The 26,627-nt window shown below is 38.5% G+C and overlaps 2 protein-coding genes and 1 long non-coding RNA gene across 11 annotated transcripts in view; 1 reads left to right on the forward strand and 2 right to left on the reverse strand.

The window, feature by feature from the left end:
• Positions 1-26,627, forward strand: part of LOC138366618 (uncharacterized) — a 120,928-nt gene that overhangs the window by 54,650 nt on the left and 39,651 nt on the right. The gene's annotated exons all lie outside the window — the stretch shown is intronic.
• On the reverse strand, positions 4,595-15,121 carry FANCI (Fanconi anemia complementation group I). The gene is made up of 11 exons (XM_045738126.2): positions 14,765-15,121; positions 13,261-13,365; positions 12,864-13,039; positions 12,338-12,505; positions 11,278-11,528; positions 10,522-10,724; positions 9,698-9,853; positions 8,682-8,889; positions 8,261-8,462; positions 7,814-8,042; positions 4,595-7,402 (listed from the first exon to the last, which is right to left on the reverse strand). The coding sequence occupies exons 1-11, from the start codon at positions 14,867-14,869 to the stop codon at positions 5,093-5,095; spliced, it is 4,113 nt and encodes a 1,370-aa protein (XP_045594082.2). The 5' UTR covers positions 14,870-15,121; the 3' UTR covers positions 4,595-5,092.
• The window catches only part of Klp10A (kinesin-like protein 10A), an 84,582-nt gene continuing 80,909 nt past the window's right edge, over positions 22,955-26,627 (reverse strand). For all 9 annotated transcript variants that reach the window (XM_069327738.1, XM_069327737.1, XM_069327736.1 and 6 more), the window contains one exon: positions 22,955-26,399. In XM_069327738.1, the coding sequence (XP_069183839.1) occupies positions 26,269-26,399 (131 nt within the window). In that variant the 3' untranslated portion in view covers positions 22,955-26,268. The remainder of the gene's footprint in view (positions 26,400-26,627) is intronic.

Raw genomic sequence — 26,627 nt, forward strand, 5'->3', positions numbered from 1 at the left:
CCCATGTGCAGCTGCAGTGACAGTGCCCATGTGCAGCTGCAGTGACAGTGCCCATGTGCAGCTGCAGTGACAGTGCCCATGTGCAGCTGCAGTGACAGTGCCCATGTGCAGCTGCAGTGACAGTGCCCATGTGCAGTGACAGTGCCCATGTGCAGCTGCAGTGACAGTGCCCTTGCGCAGCTGCAGTGACAGTGCCCTTGTGCAGCTGCAGTGACAGTGCCCTTGCGCAGCTGCAGTGACAGTGCCCATGTGCAGCTGCAGTGACAGTGCCCATGTGCAGCTGCAGTGACAGTGCCCTTGCGCAGCTGCAGTGACAGTGCCCTTGCGCAGCTGCAGTGACAGTGCCCATGTGCAGCTGCAGTGACAGTGCCCATGTGCAGCTGCAGTGACAGTGCCCATGTGCAGCTGCAATGACAGTGCCCGTGCGCAGCTGCAGTGCCTGTGCGCAGCGTGCTGACATAATTGGTTTAAATATGCAGTGTCAGGATGACAAGTTAATCGGTAACTTTCACCAGATTTTTTTTGTATTTTGTAGGTATGTATTATTTAAATGTTACAAGCCTAAACTTTAGAACAATTAAATATATAATTTGAAGATTTAAGAGGATTCCAAAGTTCAGTTTGGAAACCATTTTCCAAGATGGCCACCGACGAAGGTAGGAAGGGAGGGGGTTGCCGTTGGCTGCCATTACAGGCTATTCATGCCTGAATAGTTCCAGGCTCCAGGCTCTTGGGTGGCTTAACCTTCATCAATCAATCAGTTGACCGGTATCAGTCACTGAGCGTGACCTTACAGGTGTAGGGCTACGGTCAGTCTCTGATGACGGAGGTCGGCAGCTGGTTTTCCACGAAGAATTTGTGGAAAAATTCAGGACTCCAGGACTCCCACTACACGGAATGCGACACACAATAGGGTACCATGGCAGACCCAGCACTCAGACCAACCATGTTGAAAGCCAAGAAACAATCTAGCTGGGACAGACTCATTGTAGACAAAGAAGCCACAACTTTGCTGGAGGCAGCAACAACCCCCAGTGATCGTGCTCACCTCACAGCTGTGCAGGCTCCCCATGCAGGGGACTTACGTCTGGCAGTCCCTATGTTTGCGACAGGCACACATCTTGATCTGCAGCAGGTTCGTATTGCAGTCGTTCTTCGTCTTGCTGCCCCTATCCACACTGTTCCTAGGTGTATTTGTGGCGAGGCAGAGGTAGACGAATATGGATTGCATGGCCTGCACTGTGGAAAATCTGGCACTCTAGACATGACGAAGTCAATGACATCATTAAAAGGAGCCTTGACTCTGCCCAGTGTCCAGCAGAGAGAGAGCCCCCACAATCTATTGAACCATAACTATCTTTGCCGGCCGACCAGATGGAATCACACTGCGCCTGTGGAAGGGTAGCAGACAGTTGGCATGGGACTACACTTGCGTATCCACCCTGGCAACCACATACATCACCCTCTCTGTCGGCCAAGCAGGAGCCGCGGCGACACACAGAGAAAGAGACAAGTGTACCAATTAGTAAAGGAAAATAGATCACTGGTACAACTTCGTTCCAATAGGATCTGAAACCCTAGGTACATGGGGAGAGAGCGCAAGAAGGTTTCTTAAGGATCTTGGTTCCAGGCTCATTGGCACTACAAGAAATCCCAGAGCGGTAAGTTTTCTCTTCCAGCGCCTCAGTGTAGCGATCCAGAGGGGGAATGAATGCCCACTACATCCTCGGTTCCTGCCTGGCGTCGAAGGAGTTCAAAGAAATCTACAGCCTCCTGGAAACAAACTTCCCCTTATTTCCTCTTAATGTTCATTTTGTAAATAATCAGATATGTAACTGTATAACCTTGTATAATAATATATGTATATATAATATATATAATACAAAACGATACAGGTATATAATTAAGAAAGTCTTCCCCGCTACTATTTTTGTAGATTGGTACTATGTTAGCCTTTTTCCATATATCTGCCAAGACTTCTGTACACAAAGATCACTGAAAAATAAAATGAAGTGGAATGCTGAGCTCTGACGCACATTTGCTCATAACCCAAGGTGAGAAACTCCATCTGGGCTAACTGCTTTGTTCCTACTTAACTCCTTGGGTTATTCGACTTCGTCTCGAGACGTATGTGCGTGTATTCCCCTAGTTGTTGAGGGGTTGAGCTCTGGCTCTTTGGTCCCGCCTCTCAACTGTCAATCAACAGGTAGATTGTGTGTGTGTGTGAGTCCGTGTCCCATCCACTCCCTCTCGTCTCGACTTGGACATAAGGACTGCGGTATTACACAGCAAGGTCAGCCTTCCTACCTTCAATGTCAGTGAAATCAAATGACCTTGAATGCAAGTACTTCCGGGGATCATCGTACCCTCCTGACATATATTATGATACATAACTTACAATATATCAAGATACCAATATATTGTGAGATGTTGCAGAGGCTTGCAGGTACGCAGAGACCTCTGGACGCACGATGGTGGCTACAGGAGCCTGCATGCTGGTGCTGATCTTGGGAGGGCCACAATGTGGACCGAGCACTGCATTGTGTTAGTGCGGCGGACCTTGAGGACAATATGCCTGGTCAAGTGACTTGCGGGAAAAAGTTGAGACAATTTGGAGTGACTTTGAGAAAAGTGCGAGTGCAGCAAATTTAAAATGACGCGGATAAAAACAGTTGCTTGTTGAACGCGAGCATGACCCTTCTCAAAGTCACGCAACACTACCCTGTATGTCTGTTGACCATTGTCTTCAGTGGTGAACCATGTATCAGATTCATTGTGGGGGGTGGGGCAGACACCGTGCATCATTTTGTGTGGGTGGGGGCAGGTATCATGCATCACATTGAGAGAATGAACTTTGTAACACACCACCAGCATGGGCTCAGGGATGGCAAATCGTGCCTCACAGGTTTATTACAATTCTATGACAAGGTAATAAAAATTAGGCAAAAAAGAAAAGGGCGGGTAGACTGCATTTTCTTGATTGTTAGAAAGCCTTTGACTCAGTAACCCATAAGAGGCTGTTACAAAAGTTGGAGAAACAAGCAGGAATAAAATAAAAGGGGCTTCAATGGATTAGGAAGTATCTAAGCAACAGGAAACAACAAGTAACTTTGAGGGGGACGACCAAAGAGTGGCGAGATGTCACCAGCGGAGCCCCACAGGGCTTTGATCCATGCTATTTTTGATATATGTAAACTATCATCTAGAGAGTATAGACTCATTCCTTCTATACTGTTGTTTGCGGATGATGATGATTCTCAAAAATTATGAGAATCAAAACAGATGAAGATAGACTGAAACTACAGGACGACCTGCACAAAGTGGAGGAATGGTCTAAAAAATGCCTACTAAAGTTTAACTCATATAAGTGTAATGTAATTAAATCAGGTGAAGGAAGCAGGAGGTTGAACATAAGGTACCATCTGGGAGGTGAAATCCTGCAAGAGTCAAATAGAAAGATCTGGAGTTTGATATCACACCGAACCTGTCCCCAGAAGCTTAACTCAAAAGGCTATCATCACTGGCATATGCTAGATTGGCCAACATAAGAAACTTGTGTAAGGAATCATTTGGAACCTTGTATACCACTTATGTCAGACCAATCCTGGAGTATGCAGCTCCAGCCTGGAGTCCATAATTAGTTGAACACAAGACAAAGAGAAGATTCAGAGGTATGCCACCAGACTAGTCCCAGAACAGAGGGTTATGAGTTATGAGCAAAGGCTACAGGAGCTAAACCTTACAGCCTTAGAAGACAGAAGAGTAAGATGAGATATGATCATCACCTACAAAATTCTCAGAGAAAATGACAGGGTGGATATTATTTAGCAAGGGTGGAATATGAACAAGAGGACAGGTGGAAACTGAGTACTCAGATGAGCCACAGAGACATTTGAAGGAATTTTTTCAGTGTCAAGGTAGTTAAATGGAACACATTAAGCCACTGCTTAATGTGGTAGAGGTAGACTCCATACACAGTTTCAAATGTAGATATGATAGAGGTTCATATCATATCATCATTGGGCTATGATAGAGCCCAATGGGCTCAAAAATCTGTACACCAGTTGAGAGGCGGGACCAAAGAGCCGAAGCTCAATCCCCGCAAGGACAACTAGCTGAGTACAAGTAAACAAAGCTGCCCAAAAAACATCAGAAAGTTCACTTTTGCAGTGGTAAATGGTTGGAACAAGTTAAGCGACAGTTTGGGATGCCAAAACTGCCAATTGTTTCAGTGTCATACGACAAAGAGTACTGGGAAGATGGGACACCACAAGCATAGCTCTCATTCTGTAACTATTCTTAGGTAATTATGAGGCATCTTGTATTAGGAAACTGTTGGGTGATCTGCTCAAAAAGATGATCCATATATTCAGTGAAAGCCTTATTTTTACAACATATCTAAACAAATTTGCACATTTTTCCAACTTAGTCTCACTTGCTGAAACTGCCTTGATAGCTTGAACCTCCAAATCCCGATTTTTGTATTGCTGGTTGCAAACTTTTTCTGGAATGTTAAGATTTTTGGCTTATCACAATCCTGATATCTGATGTTTCAACATATCATAATTCAGGTTAGGTTCAAAAGCAAACACAATAATGTGACCTGTTTAATTTATAATGAATTAAAGTGCAGTATGGCTTATACTGATTCAGTTTCCTAAAATACAGGCCAAATTCATCAAATAATAACTATACAATTATGCTGAGAAAGGATTAAAACTATAATGTAAACAATCAAAATGATTTTATATTTATCAAGAATTTGTTTTGTAATATTTATCTGCAAATAAAATACTGTATACTGTTTCTTGTTACAATGGAATGTTTAATATTACATTCATTATTTCATTCATTCATTATCATGACCCCATTTTCATGGGATGGGGGGGGGAAGGGGGGAGAGGGAGGCTTCAGTCCTATGTATAAAAATAATCAATAAAATACTTTGCTTTTAGTGAGAAGGGTCTCCAGTGTGGTCCCTTAACCAATATAACACAGGGAATGGGAAGCTGGGTAATGGGGTCACCACATTTTGTTTCATATATATGGTGATATGTATACTGTAGTTATTATTTCAAGGGATTACAAAATTCTACTTTTTCTTTCTTCCAAGAGATTTTTTTCTCTGCTTGCTGGGTGGCTCATTGATTTGGTTCTGAGAGTTGGAACCATTTTCATTTTCTCTTTCAGATTGTCTTTTCTGTCCTTTAATTTTCTTATTTACTGGTGAAGGCTCCTCTTTTTTGTGTCTGTTGTTGTCTTCATCTTCACCATGTTCTGAACTTTGCTCATCATGACCCGTCTCTTCTTCTTCTGGAATGTCTTCATCGCCGGCACTCAACTCTTCTTCCTCTTCATTATCCTTTTGCAAAACCTCCAGTAGAGCAGCTGGCATGATCCTAAAATCTCTTGCTGTACTCATCTTCATAGCTTGCATTAGATTTACTTTAGATTTGCGAGAGAGTGTGATTAAGTGTTTTTCATACTGTTCAATTGCAAAAATTAGAGAAGGTATAAGTTTTGATTCTTTTATGGCTCTAGCAGTGAGTGTGCCTTGATTTTTAGTCCCTGCTTGCCTTTGTACCCCTTCAATATAAGTTATCATTGGATACACAGGACCAGAAATCATGTCTCCTGACATATAAACAACTTTTTCAAATTTGTCCGAGATCTGGGTGTAATTTTTCAAGCGGTAAAGATCCAGGTAATATTTAACGTAATGTGACAGAACATTGTACAGTTTCGTCACTATTCTCAGTGTCTGATCTGTGCTTGCACCAAGAGGAAGAGCTGACTGGATTATTTCGTGCAAAGAAACAATTACACTACTGCATTTTATGCTAATATTCTTCTCAATCTTGCCAACATCATAATCTGTGCCTGACACAACACTTGCTTTCATTTTATTGAGAACAAGTTCTACAAGACCCAATGTGTCATCGAGGTGTACGAGGAGATTTATTAAGATGGCTGATGACGTCTCTTCAGTGACCATCTTATACTTATCAGATTCTTCAATTTCAACACCTTGTTCAAAATCTCCAAGCTTGTGGTGCAATTCCCTAGCTATTCCACGAGTAAGATTATGGTTGGATTTAATTTGGTTAGAGAGTCTAATTAGAAGATTCATCATAGATTCAGCCAACCCACAATGACCAAAATCTTGGTCTTTGCATAACTGAAGTATCCAGTCTTGGATCTCTATAATTTCAGGACATTTAGGATCCATTGCTTGAGTAACTGTTGTCATTATGTGGACAATTGTGGTGGCATCTTTCAGCAAAGGATCTCTCTCATCATGGTGTAGGATTTTTAATAGCATTTTCTGAAGTCGTTTAGTTATTTTGTACAAAAGGGAATCAACACTGTTGTTATCATTTTTACCCATCATTTCCTTTAATATTGATTCTAGTTTAGGTTTGTAGAATTTATTAAAGATGGTAAAAATAGATGCTAGAATCAGTAAACACTGCCTCAGTCTCAACACCTGTCTATCATCTGAGGAATCTGCAGTGCCTATGTTATTTTTACATTCATGAAGCAGAACTTTTGCAACAGTCCTCAGCTGGGGTAAAATTTTGTCTCTGTCTGACTGAGTCATTCCCTTTATTGATGACAACACCTCCTCTACAACAGATAATAGGTATAACTGTAATTCATGGTTGTCTTTCAAAATGTTGCTGCTCTCAGAGTCATCAGTGTTAGTGTCATTCAGTGAAGCAACAAGCATATCTGCTGTAGCTCGCAAGCTCAAGTGACTCTTTATAGAAACTGAAGGTTTAGTAGGAGTTCGACCTTTGCTTTTTGACCCATCTTTCTTGCCAGGTTTCCCACTCTTTTCCTTCAACAGATCTACAACCTTTCTCTGAGACTTGAAAAGGGAAAGAACTGTCTGCATTTTCTGATGAGTGGTCTGTGATGTACTGGTAAAAGCATGTTCTATCAAGCTATCAAATACACCAATCATCACTTTTGCAGAAAGAATATTTTTCTGTCCACATGACGAACTAGTTGAAAAATCACCATTGGCATCAATACCAAGATCTTCCAAGCCAGAGCCAGAAAGCTTCTCTGTCAAGATATCAAACATAGAGCATATTTCATTTAGAACTGTTATAGCATTATCATCATCATCATTTTCACTAGTGTCATTGGCTCTGTGCTCTTCATAGTAGTTTTTGCATGCTGCTAAGCTAGACAGCAAATCTGCCATGGGTTCTATGAGTTTCACTGTTTCACCCTGAACAACAATAGCTTTCTTCAAGATGATGGGATTAAAGATGTCTGCTCTTAAATCCAAGAAGCACTTGCTATGCTGTATTAGTAGTTCAAGGATGTTCACAACTAGCTTTGGGTTAGTTCTGCTGACATCATAAAGTCCCAAGTAGAGTGTAGACTTCACCTGCAAATATAAATTTTCTTGTATAAACAATATCAAAATAGACACTGAGCTAAGTAGCACAGTGCAGCATGCTCCATTATCTGTACATTTGGAAGCAAAATGAAGCCTATGCTGTGTGCATCTCTGCCATAACAAGACCCGTGCCAGTCCTTTTCCTTATTTATTTCTACAGATGTTATATATAGTAAGTAAATGGTTATATTTTACCTCTTGCAAAAATATTTCTTCTATATTGTTTCCATTATCTGTCTTCAAGATGTTTAATATTAATAAGAATATTTTTGCAGTATTTAACACCTCTGTATTCCATTAATTTTTTGCTATCAAATTATTTACGTGACATAGATGTATAAAATCAGAGCAGTATTAGTTCACCCCTCTCAAAATTTTACAAAACAAACACGAAAGTACCTCATGCTGCTGTGAAAAACATCTTCGTAATACTCCAAGCAATTCTAAGCAAAGAGCTTCATTTGTAGAACTGTTGAAAATTGAATGAACATCAGCATTTATGCTAACTGTACTCATTGAAGAAGAGAAAGACATGGAGGCTTGGGACGAAGGAAGTGCACCCATCACCCGGAAATGTCTAAGAAATTGCAGGAATCCTTTCACTGCAATCTGGCGGCTCTCAACTTTCCTGAAAAAATAAAGAAGCACGGAGAATTTATTTTATTACAATTCTAAATACAAAGTGTACAGCATGTGATTAGAATAGTATAGTACACGAATGGCAGAAACTGGAAGCCAATTAGGCTTATTTTTTATAAGGCCTTTGTTCCTGGAGGGTTCCAGATTTTGGGGTGCACTGTATGGTACAATAAAAATCCATATAAAAACCTAAAAAATTTTACTTACTTAGAAAAGAGCATCTTCCTCAGTGTAATCATAAGAGTGTCCTTGAGAGTCATGCTCATCTTGAGGAGTGGGAGGAGTGCATGCAAGAAGTGAGTTGCAGCTCCAATTGAAAGAAATTCTGAGTACTCTAGTGGCTCCCGAATCACATTAAGATGGTCAAGAAGAACAAGAGGTAATGACTTTGCCAGCTTTCCAAGGATTTCTGAAAATAGCATAGGCATACTGTATTTGACAAGATATAAAACAAAGCTAGTCAAAATATTTCTTAGTATACTAGAGAAACACCAATGAAAATCCCCTACTACTCTAACTTTATAATAAAAATGCACAACCAAAAATCCATCATTATCAAGTAGGGTGACAAAAAGATAAAATACTATACTAAATGCCATTCAATTAAATAAACCAGTCACTGACTTACCAATGTACTGAATAGGTGAGGATGCTGACAGGATTAAATTTGAGAGTTGAGAGATGACTGATCGTGCAAGATGTGGCTGTTTCCTGACGATGAGAGGGAGCACAATGGAAGCCAACTCAACAGCTTGCTGACTTACATATGTCTCTCCCTTTGGACCAGATCCTGATTCAAGTAAACTGAATGCAAGGTGAACTAATCCCTGACTTACCTGCAAAATTTAAAAACAAAATTGCAATAAATAACTTGAGATTATGAGTAATATGGTTTGAGACAATACAAGTCTGCACCAATTTATTTGTTCTCTACAAGTATATACTGTATCACAAAATGAATTTTGGTAATACACAAAATAATAATGAAACATTGAATATTACAAAATGTCTTATTTTTTGGTAAGTCTTCCACTAAGTCTAAGGATTGTACCATGACCTCTGAGATTCATGCAAACCTACTGAGAGCCAGAATCTATTTGTGAAATTTTCATTCCTCCTTACATGTGGTAATTTGTTTTCTTTTGTCTAATTTTTCTGGTTCATTTCCTCAGTTTTGGGTTGATCTCTGATCCTACTCCTACAGTGTAGAGAGCTAGATTTTGGTCTTGGCTCTCAATAGTTAAGTGTGGATCTTAAGAGGCATTGCATGATCATAGGCTTATCGGTACCAGCGCATATGCACCAATGAGTTACAAAGGCATGTGGCGCCACATGGCACCTCACCTTATTTCTACTGAAAAAATAAAACCTCTCCAGGCCACTGCAGCTAAACTACAAAAGGCAGACATTTTACATGGATTTTCATGCTTCCTGAATGCTCATTAACAACGTCAAAATAAAAAAATAATCAGAAAATTTGTTCTTGTACACAACAGACAATGCACTGAAACAGCCTGTACTGTAAAAGGGTTAAAGAGGAAAAGAGAAAAATATAATGCTAGTACAAGTAAAAGAACAAATCCAGAACAAAGAAAGTGTAATAGAGGGAAGAAATTTATTACAGTAAACATTTTCTTTTCTCACCTGATCCCAGCCCATAATGCAATTATCGACAGTAGTTCTAAATGCAGCAGTGACATCACAATCTTCTCCCCAAGTTTCCCGAAGCCACTGCGATTGTAAACTACGCTCTTCCTGGCGAAAACTCTTAAGCAGGCAAGATTTGAGTGATTCTAGGATCTGAAAGTTCCAATAACTATTAGTCTTTTCTACAGTGCAAGGAAATCTATTATGTGTTGTAAAAGTACTCTAATAATTAAGTCAGACAAACATTCATCACCATATAAGCTGAATCTTCCGACTAACCATATCACTCTAAACAACTAGAAAAAAAGACAAGCAGTACAGCACCTGACATTTCATAAGATTTTGAATATCCTTTAGGTTTCATGGAGGTGAAGTAGTTAGTGCCTTATACTTTGAGAATTAAGAATACTGGATGGCTTCCATGTGCTAAACTACATGATTATCTAGAAATACAGTAACACATTATGCCTAATTGTCACTTTCATATGTAACCCATTATGCTATCCTTTTATCTGTTTTGTTACCCAAGTGCTCGTCTACATGCCCTGATCACTCACACTTACACCACGTGTGGTGATGTGTGTATACAGAAGGCACTACTATATTTATGACAACAACCATGGGGTTAGAAAGTCATCACACTGATGAAGTATTAGTCAAGAGGAGGAGTCTGTATGTTACAGTTTACTCCGCAAAAAATACAATACAGTGATTACACTAGTATAATCTTGCCTCAATTTTTTCTAATTGTGGTTAAGTGCCATTTTGCCCAACATTCACGAGGACCATACTAAAGTGTTATAATGAACATGACAACAAACCTGATCCTGGTATTTTTCAATGGATGCCAAGGACAGAGATAGTGCCAAGTTGAAGGGCGTAATCACCCTCTCAGGAAGCCAGGTTGAAGATTTAATAAACTTGAGATAATCACGAACAAGAGCTGGATTATACTGGGCATGATGTGTCACATGAAGTATGACAGTGCCTTTTGCTTCAGTAAGATCACTATACTTGCTGTCCTCTGTAAGGAAAAAATATACTGTATATAAATGGCTATTCCATGTATATAGAAAGACTCTCATTTAATTCATTACAAGTGAAATTTTCTTCAGGAGCCTAAAGGTTAAGTCTTGGACAACTTAGTAATACTATTGATAACCAAACATAAAAGTACTGTACATACATTTTTATTTGATGTCGTCACAAAAAACACAAATACATCTGTACTAATCATGGCAACAAAATCAAATACCTTGAGTTTTTGCATCTTTGTTAAACTGATAACAATAAACATAACAAATTTATATAACAAAATATTCTAAATAGAAATAATAATTATAATATTAATTTGACAAAGAAAAACAATTATATATTTGGCTAACCAAAGAAATAACATTCATACATACCAATTTACTACCCCCTTTTTCCTGGTTGAAAGTTCAGACTTACAACCTATAATATCAGTGGTATTATAGGTTGTATTATACAATACAATGGTATTATACAACCTATAATACAGTAGTAATACCAATGGTATTATTAATATAGAAAGGCCAAAATGCTGGTTGACTTACCTATTGCTTCTGAATCAGCATCCATGCTATTTATTTCATCATTTCTCTTGTTCTCCTTCCGAGATAATTTATGTTCTTGAGTATTAAAGTAATCAATAATAACCTGCAACACGCGGCCAGGAAGTTTACTCCGTACTAACAGAATCAGGTGATATATAATCGGTGGCACTGACTGATAGTCTACGACCTTCAACACTCTTTCCACTTTGAAAATAACATCTTGTAGCTCCTCCTTTGGCAGTTCCATATCTCTAAAAATTTTACAGGCAGAAGATTAATACAACTGGAAATCTGTATATATAACCACTGCATTGCACCAAACGACAAATGTTTTTTGAGAGTTGTCCGTTTTTTTCTAGTTAGGCTATATTTTAATGTTTTTTAATGTTTTCATCATTCTTTGTGTTTTGAAATGAAAATAGTTGGGTTTGGAAACATTTTGACGTTAACTTTACCTGAACAACATAAAATACTGTATGTCCTTAACAATTGCACTATGAAGTTTTTGCCAAGAACAGGTGTGCAGTGCAGGGGTTAAAGGGATTGCAAAGTAACTAAAGTTGTAAGAGGGAAAATATTTGGTACTGAAAGAAGTATAGGACAAGAAGCAAGCATGTATGCTGCCCTAGTTTACAGAAATGGGGTCTTTTTTTATTTATTTTTCATTTTTTCTATTTTTATAAAACTATTAAAGTTAATTTCATAGCTTTCAATAAGCCCACATATTTCAATAAGCCCTTAGGTGCAGACTAGTAAACAAATTTGCCAAATACAGTAGATAATCTAGAGGCAGCCCCCAGGCAAGTATATCTCGTGCAACAGTGGTATAATGAGCACAGAAGGTTTAAACCCTGCAGTGAACCTTTTGGATGCGAACCGACTGAGTTGACCATTGCACTACTTTATAGTAAAGTAATTAGAAAAAACCAGCGTTGAATGTAATAAAACAGCAATCTGTATGACAAGGATTCACATTCAATAATATTAGGAAATATAAAATGAACAGTAGTAAACAACAAAAGAAATCCCCACAACAGGGGTAACTAATAATAATACATACTTGAAGACTGGTAGAAGGCTGGTTGTGGTTTCAGCACTCCATGAGAGGTCACAGAGTGTTTTGAGAACTTGGTAACGGTAGTCATCACCCGCCATTTGTTTGCCCCCAATGCTTACTTCCTCCTTCTGGCTCACACTAGTAATTAGTTTTGCTAACAAGTCTACCCACCTGTTAGCAATACATAAACATAAGAATCATACTAGTACTGTAATATATTCTGTACTAGTATTCATTTACAATTTAGAAAAAATGCTTAGAAGAAACATGTCAGTACTGTACTGAACATAGAAATATAACATTTCAAGCTTTCCAGTTAGACTTAGGTGAATAACCCTTCATTAATGGGCACTGTTACTTCAAAAACTTAACCCACTCTGTATTTTGTGGGTTAAGTTTTAAGGGGGATGATCCCCCTTAATTCCCCCAACAAAAATTCTACATATTTTAAGGTTAACTGACAAAACATGGGCCAGCAATATACTTTCTTATTCTTAATTTTTTCAGTTAATACTTATATAACACAAACCTTCCCTGGAGAGGTGCTCCACTCTCAATGTATTCCACATATTCACTAATTAGTGAAACAATAGCATTAGTTGGGAAAGTGTCTACATGCACCATTAACACCCCTATTAGCTCTCCTGCAGTCTTGTCATTTCCGCTCGATTCATTTCGTACTTGTTTCAACACATTATCATAAACCTGAAAAAAAAAAAAAGAGATGAAAATGACTTTTATACCAATGTTGCCCTCCTCCTCCTCCTTCCCTCATATTTCAATTCAATACTATCTTTTTTGCCAGTCTGCCATCTTCCATTCATTTAACTTAGCTAAGCACTAAGTTACTGTATTCTCTTTAAATTTTAAGTTTATTGACTTACAATCCACATTCTTCCATGATATTAAATTCTGTGTTGTAATACCTTTAGTCTAAGAGCAGTACTTTCTCTGGTATCACACGAGAGAGCAGAAAGAATACCTCCCACCCATTGGGCACCTTCTGTACTATGAATTCTGCGCCCAAGAATCTGAAATAAATTAACATGACGCTGAGGAAATATATCTTAATAAACAATTTTGCAGTCATATATTATTTGATGGATTCCCTAAAATGAAATTTTACTAGAGCTGGTGCTCTACCTTACATACCAGGTACTACATTTACTGGTGGGGATTTAAATGATCAACTGTCTAATGACCTAATCTGGGGATTTAATTCCCAATTTCATTTAACCTATTAGTTACCTGTATTTATGAGGAGTATGAGGAATAAAACACGTATTGTGGAGGAGTATGAGGGATGAAACACGTATTGTGCAGGAGTATGAGGGATGAAACACGTATTGTGGAGGAGTATGAGGGACGAAATACGTATTGTGGAGGAGTATGAGGGATGAAACATGTATTGTGCAGGAGTATGATGGATGAAACATATTGTGCAGGAGTATGATGGATGAAACACGTATTGTGCAGGAGTATGAGGGATGAAACACGTATTGTGGAGGAGTATGAGGGATGAAACACGTATTGTGGAGGAGTATGATGGATGAAACACGTATTGTGCAGGAGTATGAGGGATGAAACACGTATTGTGGAAGAGTATGATGGATGAAACACGTATTGTGGAGGAGTATGATGGATGAAACACGTATTGTGCAGGAGTATGAGGGATGAAACACATATTGTGCAGGAGTATGATGGATGAAACACGTATTGTGCAGGAGTATGAGGGATGAAACGTATTGTGCAGGAGTATGATGGATGAAACACGTATTGTGCAGGAGTATGAGGGATGAAACACGTGCAGGTTGAACAAGAATCAACCTGTGTGGGCAGCAGGAGCAGACCGGAGTTAAGGAGCCCTCTTAAAATGTGCTAACAGATTCAGATTCAGATTCAGATTCAGATGTTTATTCAGGTAAGGTATATACATACAAGTGATGTTACATTAATGGATTGATATATAGATAGAGCTAGTACATACAATGCTTAAAGCCACTATTACGCAATGCGTTTCGGGCAAGAAAACATTAATATCTAGAACTTAATACTAATTGAGCATAAAGAATAAAAGATGTTGAGAACAAATACAAATAAAGATAAAAAAAAGGGGGAACATGACTGAAAAAGCAGCACAAATACAATAGGTTGACAAACAGTGTTGATTAAAAAAAAAAAAAAGAAAATAACAGACATGGGTTGACAATAGAGGAGTGAGGTAGATTACAGGGAATTTATTAGGTAGTGTTTAGTTTTTATCTTAAACTGGTTGAGAGAGGTACAGTCTTTAACATGGTTGGGAAGGTCATTCCACATTCTGGGCCCCTTGATTTGCAGAGCATTTCTAGTTTGATTAAGACGTACTCTAGGAATAGAACTCTATAGTACTCTAACAGAACATCACTTAAGACAGCTGACAGAACATACCTCCAGCACCCACTCGTCTTCCGTGTTCAGAATTAAATCCTCAAGTTCTTTCCATTCCTCGGAGTCTATGAGTTGCTTCACTCGCTGGCCCAGCTTATCCTGCATGACGCCGTGAAAGGACAGAGTGCCACACCACACCAAGCTGGCCGCCGCCGTCACCGCCAATTCGAATCTCAATGTCTCGTTCACTGGTCATGCTGCACACCGTCCACTGGCTCTTAAGCTGAGGATAGTCATCCTCATTTGAATAATAATGTCTTTTGGGAAGCAAAATACCTTTAATATTTCATAGCTTAATAATATGAGCAGAGATAATCAACGGCCTTCACCGTTTTCTTTCACGCCCCTGTAGTGTATGGCTGTAGGAATGTAAGCGACCCATACAAGTCAAGTTCAAGGTAAGGTAAACATTGCTCATCTGTCGTGTCCGTGGCCTGAAGAGACTAAAATTTGTGGCCTGAGGAGATTGTAGGGTCTATGGCCTGAAGAAACTATAGGGAACCCATCCACAACATAAACATTGCCTGGGTCTATCTTTTTTACCTTAGGGCCACTACACTCTAGTGGCCTCAACCCGGAAATGTGTATGTTTATCACTCAGAATGTTCCGTAATATGTTGATTGTTTGGGATGTAATTACCGAAGTGTAGCTGCAGGATGAGAGCTACACTTGTGGTGTCCCGTTTTCCCAGCACTCTTTGTCATATAACCCTACTCGTTATTGCTATCTAAAATAATTAGACGAGCCAAAACTAAATACTACGAAGATAAATCTACCCAAATAAAGAGCAACATTAAAAAAAACTTGGAGCACAATTTCACAAATATTGGGATCAAAGAAGATTTTAAATAACAAACCAACACTCCTGTCCAATAACGATGGTCAGCTTTCAGCCTCTGATTCTGCTATTGAGTTTAAAAGGTTCTTCTCTTCCATTGGGTCATCCCTTGCAAATGATATTCCATCTTCCAGTACTGATGTTAATGACTATCTTACAGGTAACTATCCACAGTCTCTCTACCTAAAGCCTACTAATTCCACTGATGTTAATGAGATAATCCTTTCCCTTAAAACCAAGTTTAGTGCCCTTGAGGAGATACCAACTTTAATTTACAAAAAAGCCTCCAGATCTTTAGCCCCTGCTATTGCTTTGCTCTTCAACAAGTCACTTGAACTCCAAACCTTTCCAGATATTCTAAAAAAAGCGAGAGTAACCCCTGTCCACAAATGTGGTGATCTCACAGATGTTAACAACTACAGACCCATATCAATCCTGCCTAACTTGTCAAAAATATTTGAAAAACTAATCTACAAGCAGCTTTACTCTTATCTAGCCAAACACAATATACTTAGCTCTTGTCAATATGGCTTCAGACCCAAAAAAAGCACTAACGATGCACTTATTAGTATGATTAACTTGATTCATGCAACTCTTGATAAAAATGAGTTCCCTGTTGGGTTATTTGTGGACCTGCGTAAGGCTTTTGACACTGTCAACCACCAAAACCTTCTTCTTAAATTATATCATTGTGAAGTCAGAGGACACTCCCTGCAATACCTCAAATCTTACCTTACTGACAGGCTCCAGTATGTTTCTGTGAATAATTCAATTTCTCCCACCCTACCCATCAACATTGGTGTTCCTCAGGGCAGCATACTTGGCCCTCTCCTCTTTCTCATCTACATTAATGACCTTGCAAATGCCTCCCAACACCTCAAACCAATTCGGTTTGCTGACGACACAATCTTCATTTACTCCAGTCCTGACCCCCTTGTTCTAAATGCCACAGTAAATACTGAGCTAAATAAAGTCCATCTTTGGCTAACTGCCAACAAACTCACCCTTAACATTGACAAAACTTTCTATATTCTGTTTGGCAATAAATCTTCTAATCAAATAAATCTCAGAATAAACAATACCCAAATTTGTAACAAATTAGATGGCAAATTCCTTGGCGTTCTCATTGACCACAAGCTGAATTTCCAAGGACACATTCTAAATATATAAAAAAAAAGTTTCAAAAACTGTTGGCATTCTTTCTAATGGATCAGATATTATGTACCCCGCCCTGCCCTGGTGACACTCTATTACTCCCTCATCTATCCATATCTCAACTATGGTATTTGTGCTTGGGGTTCTACTACCCAAAATCATTTACGTCCTCTAATTACTCAACACAAAGCTGCTATTAGGACAATATCCAACTCTGGCCCCAGACATCACTCGGTACCCCTACTCAAATCTCTGAATATGCTAGATATTAAGCCACTGCACATTCTCTCATGTGTATTATACATATATAAAACGCTGAACTGTAATGCCAATCCTAACCTCAAAAGCTTCATTGAAGGTTGTAACAGAACCCATGAGCACCACACCAGAAACAAATACAGTTTTGATATTCCAAGAGTACGACTTAATCAAGCTAGAAATGCTCTACAAATCAAGGGACCCAGAATGTGGAATGATCTTCCCAACCATGTTAAAGACTGTACCTCTCTCAACCAGTTTAAGATAAAAACGAAGCACTACCTAATAAATTCCCTGTAACCTACCTTACCCCTCTATTGTCAACCCATGTCTGTTTTTTTTAAACAACGTTGTTTGTCAACCTAATTGTATTTGTGCTGCTTTTTCAGCCATGTTCCCCCCTTTCTTATTTTTATTTTTATTTTTATTTGTTCTCAACGCAATTTTTACTTTAAACTCAATTAGTATTAAGTTTTAGTCTTTAATGTTTTTCCTGCCCGATACGCTTTGTGTAATAGTGGCTTTAGGCATTGTATGTACTAGCTCTATCTATAAATCCATCAACTTTGTATCTTACCTTGTATGTATGTACCTTACCTGAATAAAAATTTATTTATTTATTTGAAAATACGGTTTTGGCCTCCACCACCTTCTCACCTAACTTCTTTCAACCGTCTACCACTCTTGTTTGCGAAAGGGAATTTTTTTATATTTCTTCGGCAGCTTTGCTTAGTTAGTTTATATCTATGACCTCTTGTTCCTAAAGTTCCAAGTCTCAGGAATTCTTCCCTATCAATTTCATTAATTCCCGTTACTATTTTATACATAGTGATCATAACGCCTCTTTTTCTTCATTCTTCTAATTTTGGCATATTTAATTCCTCTAACCTCTCCTCGTAGCTCTTGTCTTTCAGTTCTGGGAGCCATTTAGTTGCATGTCTTTTCACCTTTTCCAGTTTGTTGATGTGCTTCTTTAGATATGGGCACCATACAACCGCTGCATATTCCAACTTTGGTCTAACAAAAGTAGTGAACAATTTCTTTAGTATTTGACCATCCATGTATTTAAAAGCAATTCTGAAATTAGAAAGTGTAGCATAGCTCCTCGCACAATGTTCTTAATGTGGTCCTCAGGTGAAAATTTTCTATCTTTTATTTTATTTATTTATATACCAGAAGGTTTAGTGTCTCCTTACCCACAGACATTGGGTTTATGAGAGTACAGTAAATAGTATTGATGTTTTTACATTATTATAAAGCCACTAGCATGCATAGCATTTCAGCCAGGTCCTAAGTTAATCTAACAGATAATTTTAAGTAGGTAAATTCTAATAAAATTAAAAAAAAATGTTTACAGGTACATTGAAAGAAAATTTTTCAAAGATTAGTAAGTACATTAAAGAAAAATTTGAGGGTTATCAGCAGGTATATTGTAGCATAATTTGAGGAGTATTTCAAAGTTTAATGCAGTAAAATATGCATTCAATATAACAACCTTGATATAAGGTGATAGCAATGATTGCAATGGTAAAGTTGAATGGCTTAGGTACATGTATTGGGGGATTGGGTAGCACTAGATACAGTGCGAGTTTAAAGCACTAGGTAGGAAACTATGTAGATGAAATTAGATACTTTTTGGTTATATTTTTGAATAAGACAAAAGTTGGACAGCTTCTCAATTTCTTAGAGAGTGAGTTCCATAGACTGGGTCCCTTTATTTGCATAGTGTTTACAAAGATTAAAGTTTGACTCTGGGGATATCAAAGAGATTTATTTCTGGTGTGGTGATTATGGGTTCTATTATTTAGTGTGAGTTTGTTGGTTGACATCCATAAGTAGTCTTTTTTTAATTCATTATTTATAACATTATTTAATGTGTATAAGTTGGGGTCTGAGTAGATGAGGGTAGTATCGTCAGCAAATAATATAGGTTTAAGAATGTTAGACACATTACGTAGATCATTGATGTGTATACGAAATAGGAGAGGTCCTAGGATGCTGCCCTGTGGCACTCCTACGGTTAATAGTAGAAGGGAGAAATTATATCATTTATGGCTACATATTGGTGTATGTCACTAAGATTAGATCGGATATAGTTCAGGGCAAGGTCTCGGATTCCATAATGGTAGAATTTAAGTAAGAGGTACAGTAGTTATGGTTAACAGTATCAAGGGCCTTTCTCAGGTCACTGAAGAATCCAATCAGAAACTCATTTTTGTCAAGGGCTGAGTAAATTATATCTAGCAGACTAATAGTTGCATTGTTGGTACTCTTTTGAGAGCGGAAGTCGAACTGACAGGGACTTAGTATGTTGAATTTTACGAGGTAGGAGTAGAGCTGTTTGTAAATAATGTTTTCAAATATTTTTTGATAATATAGGTACAGTATATTTAATATAGGTGTGTAATTATTTATGTTTGCCAGATTGCCTCATTTATGAACTGGCATTACTCGTGCTTTTTTAAGGATATCAGGGAGATCTGTTGGACAGCAGAGCTATGGGTGGCACAAGGGCATGGGAGGCACTCTTGTATACCACAGATGGTATTTCATTAATGTTCCCAGCTTTAGTTTTTAGTGAGTGAATGATGGGCATTCTGTCTGTCGGGCTTTTTTTATTTTATTTTATTTGCATATTTTTACTTTTTGCCACTGAAGCTTAACATTATGGGTGGTAAGCGCTCTTGGTTAACTCTTGGCAAGACTTGACAGTACAAAGTGTCTACTACCTCGATAGGACAACCCTACTTTAGTGTTAACCTAGTCTTATAAACTTTCAAAAAGGGGCTATAAAACCACCCATTAGCGCCACAAGTAGGCAAACTGTAACCAAGAGGTTGTACAGGTCTGCAGAGGAACCGGAAGCTGACCTGCAGAGGCTGTTTCCAGTTATACAGTAATTACATTGAACTGAACTGGCCTGGTTAAATACAGTACTTGGTTGTGGTTCTGGAGAGATGGGAAGGTGTGTGTGTGTTCCACAGGACCTATTCTGTGGGTACTCATATCACCCTCAGGATTGTGTACTCGCCTAGCTGTGCTTGCGGAGGTTGAGCTTTGGCTCTTTGGTCCCGCCTCTCTACTGTCAATCGACTGGTGTACAGATTTTAGAGCCTATTGGGCTCTATCACATCTACATTTGAAACATTTTATGGAGTCTGCCTCCTCCACATCACTGCCTAATGCATTCCATCTTAACTACCGACACTGAAAAATCTCTAAAATATCTGTGGCTCCCCCAACCACTTGGGCTGGACGGTATAGCAACGGTCTCGCTTTATGCAGGTCGGTGTTCGATCCCCGACCATCAAAGTGGTTGTCCATCATTCTTTTCCCCGGTCCCATCCCAAATTCTGATTCCTTCCAAGTGATATATAGGCTAATGGCTTTGCACTTTTCCCTGATAATTCCCTTATTTGGGCCCTCGGTATCCACCTGTCCCCTTGTTCGTGTTCCATCCATGCTTCATAGTTTTGTCCACGGTCAATTTCTTTGAATTTTGAAGGTGAGCATGTTTCTTCCGTCTTCCAGGGACGTGTCATTTAGTTCCCGTAGCCTTTCCTCCTAAGTCATAAATCTGTTCTGGTACTAGTCTGTTTCTTACGGTTGCCTTGGGCCGGATTTCCAGTCTGTGTAAGCGATGTATTCAGACAGATAATCTTTTGTTCTTTTTGCAACGAACAGCTATGTCCCTATAGTGGCATCGTTCCTTTTGAATATCCAGAGAAACAGTGCCGTGTTCTCTTCCCGGCTTGGTGCCTTTGATAATTACTTGCCCCTGCTGGTAAGTTCTGCATGCACGTCAGGATTACTTCTCGCCACTGGGACAGGGGGTGCCCAACTACCGAAATGGGGGGGGGGGGATGTAGCGATAAAGTCAGAGGTGGGGGGGGTGAGGAAGAAAGTGATGCCTTCTTACCTGCTGGGGAGGAGGAAGGAGAGGAGCCAGGCTTCTGACTCAGACAGGTGTTCCAACAATGTACTGGGAGACAGACTCGATGGTCTCATCAGGAGAATAAGAACGGGAGTGAACAACATGGAGATTGCTGGGAGGATGATGGACATCAGCCTGGACAGACAGATGGCAAGGAGGGCTAAGAGACTGTGGGGAGGGTTGGGAAGAAGGATCAGGGGGAGAAGGGAAAGAAGACACAGGAGACATGGCAACAGGAGACATGTTGTACCAAGTCTACTAAAACATCTCGTGCTACGAAACTTGCAAAAGCAAAATGAGGAGAGGGGGAAGGTGTTTTTCAAGAACCACACCAGAGCCTCGAAGAGGGTGTCTATCTGGGCGAGAGTAAACTGAACTAACATCCAGCTTCTGTAAGAGGGAGAAAAGGAGGGTTGTGTGTGCATGCATGCAAGTCACAAAGGTAAACATCAAAATATTTAGACCACATACCAGGACCAAACAAATCCTGGAATGTAGCAGCTGTTGCTGAAAATGTACAGGCTCAGTGATGAGGACATCACCTCGGGCCTCTTGGAAGGAGAGAAATGCGATTTAGTAACTAGGGTGTCACTCCAGGTAGTGTGGCAGTCATCATTAGAGACTTACGGTCAACCCTGCCAAGCAAGAGGCTGGGAAAGTGTGAGGATCAAAAGGGGTAACCATTGACAAAGCCTGGTCTGGGTCCACAACAGCCAGAACTATGGTGCCCAATCTTCCATTACAGTCCAACTCTGTAAACAGCCTACCCCATGAGTGAAGAGAAATGCAGTCATAATTATAAATTTATTTCAATGTGGGTGGGGGGTGCCAGGTATGGAAGTCCACCATGGAAAGTACTAGCACATGGGACAAGCATCCTCAGGAGTAACGAACAGTACACAACAGGTAACCATTAAATGGTCTGAATGGTATACCAGGGACTGATAGGGATACCAACCCTACAACGCCCACTTGATCTAGTCTAATTAGACAAGCAGATTGATTCAGGTAGACCACAAACTGCCCCCCCCCCCCTTCCTTTCCCTACCCCCAACACTGGAGCTGCTGGGTAAGCTTAACCAAATGAAGAACGGAAACACACAGATGGCCATTCGCTTGCATACTGCTACAGAAGTAGAAGAGGGGGAGCAGGAGTCAGCCCACACATCTTCCCTTTCGTTTACCATGGGCAGAGCACAAGAACCCCCCCCCCCCTCACCACATCAAGGAACCACTCACTGGGAAGGCGTGAAAGACTAGCAAAGTCCAAGGCATCCAATTCAGACTTTTTTGAGGAACAAGCAAATATGGGACATTGGATAGCAAGTTACAATCACCCTGAAAATCAGGATGCTGACATTGCATGACTTTGGGATAATACAATTTATAAGAGTAACTGTGTAGGGGTAGAAATGTAAATTATTTTTAATAGCTAAGCATCTGTTGTCTCAATGGCTCCCAATTTTATGACAACTGGCAAATCAAAGTAATGAATTAGCTTTTGAGAGTACAAATGGCTTGTTTAGCAGCATACGGTCGTGCATGTCCTTCTTGAATGTCCTGACTTCCAGGACGAGCGTGTGTCTTGCTTTCCGACCGCCCCTCGCGGTCACCTGTCCCTCAATAGAATTCTTGGCGACTCGGATACTTTTGATATCGTTCGCCTTATGCGTTTTTGTTCTCATATTGGCATCCTTGGTGATATTTAGCGCCCTCTGATTATTTTGCGCATTTGATGGTGCTACATAACCTTCCCGGTTTGGTGCCTTCTTTTGATAATTAATTACTTGTTTAGCAGCAGTGCTGTGTCATCAAGATAACATGGTTCTGAAATCTAAGAATACATGTCTAAATTACCATAATGCCTGAATTTAAATTACGATACACAATAACAGTTATTAGTTAGATAAAAATTATCCTACTTGTTAACCAATTCTTTTTCCAGATCAAATTACCTGGTGTTATTCAACAGTCTCCAACAAAGATGAAAAATACAATGTTACATTAATTTGTGCTTTTTATTGATGTGTTAAAAAGAGAACTTCATAAACGGCAACATTAACATTCACAAGTTCATGTTACTCTGCTGTGTTCTACATTAAATATTTTTTTTACAATACAGTAAGGCATTAAAAATAATCTTTTGAGAACAAGGATGATACAAATTTTGTAACCTGAAAAAATAGCCAGAGATTGCTTTCAAACTTAGAAGCAGTAATTTTGTTTAATCAACACAAACAGTCACTTCTTACGAGGTTAATTCACGGATTAAAAAATACATCAGTTGGCCTGCCACCACTTCAAAAGCACCATCAAGCAGGTAGTTATGAAAATTACAATTTGAGAATCTTTGTTAAATTATTATAGTGTACTTCTATTCTTTTAATGGTTTTGTCAACTAGAATTAGGTCATTTATATTACAGAAGTGCAAGTTTGTGCTGACAACTTCAAATCAAAAGACGATACATAGGTGGAAAGCATATGGGAAGGATGATAACAGATATGTATGATATGACATGTTCAATATTATGAGTTGCTGAAGAGAAGAGCCATGTTCCCTGCAGGTTTTCAAATAAAGATGAAAACTTGAAGATTGCTAAAATTAATTTTAATCCACTTTTTACAGCCTACTTATATACAAACTTGTGGATGTGGGTATGAGGGTTTCCAGAACTATTTTCTGAAAACACTAGGTCATGCATAAGGCAGAAGATGAACACTGAACCCAAACACTTGAGTGAAGCTGCTAGTGAAGACAACTAGTAACAGGAATACAAGCAGTTCATGGACACAGTGACTGGCTGCCTTTCTACACTGGTTAACTGGGCCAAAACAGCTCTGATACAGAGCATAGAAAAAACTGACCAATTTATCCACTAAATGAACCAATGCTATGACATTTTCCTCTTGACTTCACAATTAACTTTTGGATATCTGATGCCAAATGTTTTTAGGGGTAATGGAAGGATTATTATTATTTAAAGGGAGACAAATCTAAATTCTGAATGATATCAAAGTAGAACTTCACAAATCCATATACATTAGTCTTCAAAAGAATATGGAATGTTACTTTTGCAAAGAACACCATTCACACATTTCCAAAATGATTCTCCAGGTTTTCACATTTTTGTTTATATGACGAGTACAATCGATTTAGGTAACTTACCAATATATACAGTAGTATCCTTGATATGAATGTTTCATAAGCCCTTGCATCACTTATGCATCAGCTCATGTTTTTAAGTCAATTTTAAAAACGAGAGGAATAACACATTAGTAGATGTTGCAGGGTCAGTAATGCAACTATCATTTCAGAATGGAAAAAAATAATAATGCCAGAAAACTGTACCCTGCATCCCTTATCGACAAAGATAACAGATCAAGGTAGCAATGTTCTGATGAGGAAAAGCTGCTCATTGAATGGTTAAGAGTAGCATAATGTTCTTGTGGTCATGGTTACTGGATCTCTTACCTTTACATAAATATAAAATACAAGATCACAAATCTCCAAGATACACCATTCTGCTTATTTTTTACGGCATTATTTTATAATAAATATCACAATATAAGCCTACTTAAAATTATGGTAAACCAGCTTAGTACAGTACTTTACGCCAAGTTCATGAACAAGCATCATATAATTGTAACTGCAGAGCGGTAACGTTTAACACAGCATTGCAAAGCTTGGTCAATGTATCAAGGTGAGCCTTTTTATAAATGAATTATTTGTAGTACCCTTAAAGAACCTCATGAAAGTAGATTATTTTATATAAATTACCTTTACTTGTGGCATTTATCTGACCAGGTTTATTCTTAAGCATTTGTGTGTATGAGAGGTACATGATAAAATATTAAAGTTCTTATCCTCTTAATCTCTCTGAACCACTTCAGCAATCGACTAGGTTGAGAAAATGGGTATCAACCCAACTATAATGTACCTTACATAATATTGACAAAATTAAAGCAGGTTTATATATCATCATGCATAAGTCAAAAACTCATATGCATACATAAAAATAATAAACTTTCAGTAAAACCAATTTGTTTATATATATTCTTCCTCACATGCACACCAAACACACACACACTCGGTCCACTTATCATTCAACAATACACATTATTCACACATTTCAAACACTTTGTTCACTTTGTATTCATCCATTTTGATATTATAATCACAATCGGTTAAAACCAAACAATTACCACTAGCAAGGCGCAAGTTTTAGTGTATCAGACAGGAATTAATCTATTACACGAGCACTAAATAGACCAAGAAACATGAGTGGACTGTGTAACATTTGTATGTAATGAGAAATTTTCTTCCTTAAAAAGTTTATTATATAAATTTTCCTTTCATACATTAGCAAGTAAAAACTTCCTAACTAATGTGAGCCAGTTCAGACACGATGCAAGAACAATGAGGGCTGCTGAATAATAAATGATTCGCATAGTACAGCAAATTATTGACAATAGTGGATTATCACGGCACACAATAAAAGAGGACATCACGAATGTTAGTACTATTGTAAGCCACAATACAACTTTCCCCTTTAGAGATAAGAAATGTAACACCAGTGTTATAATTAAGAAAAATAAACTTACTGTTGGATGATACAAGCTAAATATTGTAGCCATACTTTACATGTTTGAAAAAAAAAATAAAGACTGCTCACCTTATTATACAATACACAGAACTTTAAAACTAAGAGTAACTGTTTATGCAAGATGCTTGTTCAAACTGACTAACATTTATCAAGACTTGTTTTAAGCCACATGAGAAGTTCCTATATTACTCGAGTTGTATGTTTAAAATAATCACTGCCCAATTTTCTTAATTGTGCATTATATTTCAAATATTGCTATATCAGTAATTAACATGGACATTGTTAACTGCCAAGGAAAAGTAGCAATAATAAAGCAATTATGTTACCAACAGAAGTACAAAGCTCTCCACTCTCAAGATCAAATTAAAGTATGCCAAACACTTAAAGATACTGTAACAGGAAGGCATTAATCACAGATCTTAGGAGTTCGTATTTCCCATTCCTAAAGGGGACCTATGTGAATAGTTTCAAAGCTTGTGTTGAGGTGTAAATGGGAATGGCCACTTTTTAATGACTATATATATACATCTTTACCAACTCGTGTGTGCTGCTCACACTAAATATAAAATGCAGTAAAGCATTATTTTTAGGTTTACATCTTTAGTCTCTGCACTGAGCAGATTAATGTAAACAAAAATTAAAACTATGCTTTTAAATTATTCATGCACAATGTACGTGTGTGCACCAGTGGATGGATTATTTTTCAATTATAATTATACATTCTGACGACGTGAAAGCTGTTCTTCCTCCTCCAGTTGGTGCCTCAGTTTGATAACACGGTCTCGCAACTGAGTCCACCACTCCATGTTTTCCAACACTACATCCTCCAACTGTTGTGCATAAGCTGAAACAATATCAATATTTTAGTAAACACTACAGTAAAAGAAATTTGTATTATTCCAGCAAAGAATATTAAAAATGTAGGTTTCATGGAACACACTATCTACCAGCTCCAAGTTGTGACAATGTTATTTCACATTTAAATTTACTCTACAGCACATTACAGCTACTACTAATTTTAGAGGCAAACATTTTGACAGTCTGGGCAAGTGTGCACCCTGTAAATCTGTCA

The sequence above is a fragment of the Procambarus clarkii genome, chromosome 20 (genome assembly GCF_040958095.1).
Source record: "Procambarus clarkii isolate CNS0578487 chromosome 20, FALCON_Pclarkii_2.0, whole genome shotgun sequence".
In the NCBI taxonomy this organism is placed as follows: Eukaryota; Metazoa; Arthropoda; class Malacostraca; order Decapoda; family Cambaridae; genus Procambarus; species Procambarus clarkii.